This window comes from Panthera onca, chromosome C2, assembly GCF_046562875.1.
Source record: "Panthera onca isolate mPanOnc1 chromosome C2, mPanOnc1 haplotype 2, whole genome shotgun sequence".
NCBI classification, from domain to species: Eukaryota; Metazoa; Chordata; class Mammalia; order Carnivora; family Felidae; genus Panthera; species Panthera onca.
In genome coordinates this window covers 117,578,592-117,584,591 of record NC_138347.1, presented here as the reverse complement: position 1 = coordinate 117,584,591, position 6,000 = coordinate 117,578,592, and the positions used below count along the sequence as shown (strand labels likewise).

General features: G+C 37.5%; 1 protein-coding gene across 2 annotated transcripts in view; it reads right to left on the bottom strand.

The window, feature by feature from the left end:
* Positions 1-4,474: 4,474 nt before the first annotated feature.
* The window catches only part of LOC132683196 (phospholipid scramblase 2), a 30,850-nt gene continuing 29,324 nt past the window's right edge, over positions 4,475-6,000 (bottom strand). For both annotated transcript variants that reach the window (XM_060638891.3, XM_060638892.3), the window contains one exon: positions 4,475-5,438. In XM_060638891.3, the coding sequence (XP_060494874.2) occupies positions 5,400-5,438 (39 nt within the window). In that variant the 3' untranslated portion in view covers positions 4,475-5,399. The remainder of the gene's footprint in view (positions 5,439-6,000) is intronic.

The following is a 6,000-nucleotide window of genomic DNA, read 5'->3' as shown; positions in this document are numbered from 1 at the left end:
ACGTTAAAGAAAAAAAAATTTTTTTAAATAAACATTAAAAAAAAAGTAGATTGTTAACTGAAAAATAACTCCAAATCAATAAGAAAAAAGATAAGCAAACCAATAGAAACAAAAGGCTCAAGTATGTAAAAAGATAATTAATATTACAGAAAATATGAACATTCAACAAACAAATGAAAATCCGTTTGGGGCACCTGGGTGGCTCAGTCGGTTAAACGTCGGACTTCAGCTCAGGTCATGAACTCACAGTTTGTGAGTTCGAGCACTGCGTTGGGCTCTGTGCAAACAGCTTGGAGCGTGGAGCCTGCTTTGGATTCTGTGTCTCCTTCTCTCTCTGCCCCTCCCCCACTTGTGCTCTGTCTCTCAAAAATAAATAAATGTAAAAAAAAAATTTTTTTAAAGTATGTTCAACCTCACTAGAAATCTCATAAATGCAAATTAAAACGATGAGATTCCTTATTAAAAATATCAGTTGAGGGGTGCCTGGGTGGCTCAGTCAGTTAAGCGTCCGACTTCGGGTCAGGTCACGATCTCATAGTTCGTGAGTTTGAGCCCCGTGTCGGGCTCTGTGCTGACAGCTCAGAGCCTGGAGCCTGCTTCACATTCTGTGTCTCCCTCTCTCTCTGCCCCTTCACTGCTCTTGCTGTGTCTCTCTCTGTCTCAAAAATAAATAAACATTAAAAAAAATTTTTTTAAATAAAAAAAAATCAGTTGAGAAAAACCGACAATATCAAGATGTGGTGGGTATGTAATGCAATAGCACTGCTCATACAATACTGATAGAACAGTAAATTGGTATGACTGACTGGAGAGCAATGTTACAATATCTCATGATAATGAAAACGTTCGTACTTTTAATGTTTATTTATTTTTGAGACAGAGACAGGATGTGAGTGGGTTAGGGGCAGAGAGAGAGGGAGACACAGAATCCGAAACAGGCTCCAGGCTCTGAGCTGTCAGCAGAGCCCAACGCGGGGCTCCAGCCCACAAGCTGTGAGATCATGACCTGAGCTGAAGATGGACACTCAACTGACTGAGCCACCCAGGCGCCCCAACACTCATACTTTTAGAACAACTAATTACTATTATTAGGAATAGCCCCAGAGAACCTCTTCCATATGTATACAAGGAAATATGCACATACATAAATATTCTGGAAGATTGATTGTAGAGGAAAGTTAGTGTATTAGGATTCTCCAGAGAAACAGAATAAGGGAGAGGAAGGGTGGAAGGGGAGGATGAGAGAGTGGGGGAAAAAAAGGGATTTTAAGGAACTTGGTTCACATGATTACAGAAGCTGACAAGTCCAAAATCTGTAGGGTAGTCTGACAGATCGGAGACCCAGGAAGATATGATACTGCAGTCTGAGTCTGAAAGTGCTATGTTGTCATAATTCTCTTTTCTTTGAGAGAGCGTTGATCATTTTTAATTAAGGCCTTCAACTGATTGGATGTGACCCACCAATATTATGAAGGGTAACTGGCTTTAGTCAAAGTCTATCGATTTAAATGTTAATCTCACCTAAAAAATACCATCACAGAATCATGTAGAATAATGTTTGATCAAATAGCTGAGTACCTAGGCCTAGCCAAGTTAACATAATGTCAGCTATCATAGTTAACAACAACCAAAATGCCCGTCCAGAACAGAATAGGTAAATACATGGTATTATATTCATACAATAGAGTTACTCTATATAACCAAAAGAATGCATAAACCAGAGCTACAAATATCAACACTGGCAAGGTATGAAAGAAAATAGTAATGAAAAATAATTTCAGTTGCAGAAGGTATATATAGTATGCCATTTATATGCTCTTAAGACACATGAAAAGTAATATTCTATGTTCCACACACACACACACACACACACACACACACACACACACACAAAATGGGAAGAATAATGGCCCCACAGAAATGTCCATATTTTAAACCCAATGTTATGTTACACAGCAAGGGTGAATTAAGTTGCAGATAGAATTAAAGTTGCTAATCAAGTAACCTTAAAATAGGGACATTATCCCTGATTATCCAGGATGGTACAGTGTAATCCCCAGGGTCCTTTAAATTTGGGAGAGCAAAGCAGAATTGGAGTTAGAGATAGAAATATTGTAATGGAAGCATTTGCTGGTTTTAGATGGAAAGAAATTCTGAGTCAAGGAATCTCGGTAGCCTGTGAAGATGGAAAAGGCAAGGAGGATTCTACTCTAGTGCCTCCAGAAAGAAGGAAGCTCTTTCAGTATCAGTCTTGATTTTGACCTGGTATATGAGTCTGTTTAGGGTACTATAACAAAATATCACAGACTAGAAGTCTTAAACACAGAAATGTATTTTCTCATAGTCCTCAAGACTGGAAGTTCAAGATCAAGGTGCCAACATGATTGGTTTCAGTTGGGAGCTCTCTTTCCGACTTGTAGATGTCCCCTTTTGTGTATGTCCTCACAAGGCCTTCCCTTGGTGCGTGAGCACGAGAAGACACTAATCCAATCAGATCAGCATCCTTTATGCTCATTTAACCTTAATTACTTCCTTAGAATAATTAAGTTATATTGGTGTTAGGGTTTCAACATGATTTTTGTGGAAACACAAACATTCAATTGATGCCTACTAAGACTCATTTCAGACTTTTGACCTCCAGAACTATAAGATAGCAAATTTGTATTGTTTAAAGCCCTTGAGGTTTTTTTTCAGTGGTTCGTTATAGCAGCAATAGTAGACTAATATCGGTTTGGGACCTGGAAGTGGGGTGCTACTGCCACAAATACCTAAAAATGTAGAAGTAGTTTTAGGATTTGGAAATGGGTAGAAGCTGGAAGAATTTTGAGGAGTGTGAGAAAAAGCCAAAATTGCCTTAAGTAGATTGTTCCCAGAAATTTGGATATTAGGGACTCCACTGTCAGTACTCAGAAGGAAGTGAGGAACATGGTAGAGAAAATATGTACCATTCTAGAGAACATCTCCATAATCATGAACAGACTGATGGTAGAAATATGGATTTAAAGGCAGCAAAGGGGAGGGTTCAAATGAAAACAATAGAAACTAGAGGGAAGGGGATATTTGTTGTATTATGTCAGAAAGCTTAGCTGAACTGTATCCTACAGTAACTGTACAGTTACTGTCTTTTTTTTTTTTAAATTTTTGAGAGAGAAAGAGAGACACAGAGCATGAGCAGAGGAGAGGGGCAGAGAGAGAGGGAGAGAATCCCAAGTCGGCTCCACACCGAATGGAGCTCAAAGTGGAGCTTGGTCCTACCACCTTGGGATCATGACCTGAGCCAAAATCAAGAGTCTGACCCTCGACCGACTGAGCCACCCAGGTACCCCAGTATAAATTACTATCTTTTTTAAAATTAGTATCTCACAGGGAATTACCTTGAGACAGTGTAATACAGTATAATACAGCAGCATAGGAATACCACAAGTTTTTACCACTGATTTTAGCAGCCGTTCGTGTTTTCTTGCGGGAATCGAATTCTTATGATGAGAACTGGCAAATGGTGATTTTCTAATTCCATTATTTCTTCTACATTTTTTTTTAAGTTGGCTTCTGCAAAAACTAACTTTCCTTCCTTCTTTCTCTCTTCCATTCCTTTCTTTTCTTTTTTGGAGCAGAAAAGTTCTTGGGGAGCCTTGAATCATAGTTAAAAAATGCCTTCTTACTCTAGCTATTGGATTAAATGGTGATTTTTGTTTTCGTTGTCGTAGAATAATAAAGGGAGTCAAGATAAACACACTAATGAACTTGAATTATGAGGAGGACATCCCTTATTCTGCTTCTAACTGGAATCATTAGGTATCTCTACTTGCTCATTATCTTTTGACCAAAAGTTGCTGTCAGCCCTCCTCCCCAGCACCCTATCACCCATCAACTCCCCTCCCGTAAACATACCCAGACACAACAGCTCTGAGATTTCTAGCCAGTCCTGAGCTCTCTGGGAATGCCTGTGGTGCTTGATAGCTAGCTTGGAAAGCCCTCCCCTTCTGGACCTGGCACAAATAATGCCACTAGGAAACAGCGAGGCAAATCCCCTCTTTTTACCTGGGATGCTGTGTGTACCAATTCTAAACTGAACGTGAGCGTTTCGGTTACCTCTCATTGTTGGGATCCGACATGGGGGAATTATTTGGACTATAATGGCTAGTGGTGTTGTTAGGGTTCTACTGAAGATGAACAGGAATCCTTCCCCTAAGTCCTTATTTTCCTAAACACACTTTTCCTTTGCAGCAGCTAAATTGTGGGCTGGACATCTCCTCTCACTCAATCCAGGCTTTCTTACAAAACACAGCATGAAAATTCCTTTGTTTCGGACAGGTAGAAATCTTAGTTTATAGCCCTGGTATGAATTTATGCTTTTGCTCCTTTTAAAGGAGAATTTGTAAGGGTAGAGGTGGTAAATGTGTAAGGTTCAGAATACCATCGAAATTGACTGTTCACAGTTTGTTTAAAAACAAAAATCAAATATGCAAAGAAATATATCAATAATTTTTAATTCAGTTGTTTGTTCATGTAAATAACAGACAGTTACTGTAGTTTCTACTCAGATGGAATATATACGTTCTATCTAATACCTGAGTGCTCTCCTAACTATCATGCTCTGTGAAAGACAGAATGAATACAGGAGCTAAGCATTCCACGTGTAAATAATTACTTCAAAAATTATAACAGTCCTCCAGTTCTATAATGAATTTTTAAATGTGTCCTTCTTTAGGACATGTCTTTTTCAGAAAATCATAAAAAAATCAGTAATTTATTTTCTTATCAATAATGAAAATTTTTTTATAGTAGCAGATTAGCTTACAAAAGAAGTTTAATATACTGTGACTTGCTGAACAAAAGACAAATAACGTTTTATTTTTCTTTGGTAATATGAATATTATGTGTTAGTTTAACATAACTGTAAAGGAAACAAATTATATTCATTGTTAACTTGTTTGAACATACATTATTTGGAAAATAACATAATTGTTATGTGTGAAATAAATTGGAACCATATTTAATAAAATGCACATTTATATTTTAAAATTAATAAGGACTTAATTTGGTGTAAAATTTGAAAATAAAACAGATTGTAGTTCAGAACAATTTGCCACAGGAAGTTTCGTGATTAAATGTAAAAAATTAACATGTCCTTTCTCTAAAATACACAAGGAAAAAGAAAATGTATAAAACAAAACAAAATGCATAAAAACATTTATAGGTAAGTGATATAGAAAATAAACTCTATAATTTGAAAAGTCATCGCATATACCAGGCATCACAGTAGAATTCACAAATGCTGGAAGTCATTTCAATAAAGAAGAGAAAACCAATTAGTTTTTCCTTGACAAAGTCCCAGTAAGGAGGCAGACTTCACACTTCCTGAGGCTTTCGTTGATCCCCTCCCACACTCCTTCTTTTTATTCTGTGTTTCCACTCCTTTCAAAAAACATGAAATCCTAGATAAAAACAAAAATACAGAAATGAATTTTCAGCAACAAAGCACAGATCATAAATGGTAAGGGGTCTGGTGAAACATAACATATCTGCTTAAGAGAAAAACTGACCAAATAAGTAGATCTGAGAAAAGTTGATAGCTTTAGCCTTCCATTTTAACAGCAATTAAATCCTGTAATTCTATTCACTTATTGATTACCTGCATGCATTTACATTTAAAAAAAATTTTTTTAATGTTTGTTTTTGAGACACAGTGAGACAGAGTGCAAGTGGGGGAGGGGCAGAGAGAGCTAGAGACACAGAATCTGAAATAGGCTCCAGGCTCTGAGTTGCCAGCACAGAACCCGATGCAGGGCTCGAACCCACGAACCGTGAGATCATGACCTGAGCCAAGGCAGGATGCTCAACCGACTAAACCACCCAGGCGCCTTGCTCTGCATTCACTTAATTAATCCTCTGGTAATTTCTTTAAATTTCACTTTTTCACATGCCACTTAGAATATTCCTTTTTCAATCTTTCTTCCTTTCTCCTTCTCTAGTAATACAACTTTTCTTGAGAGCAGA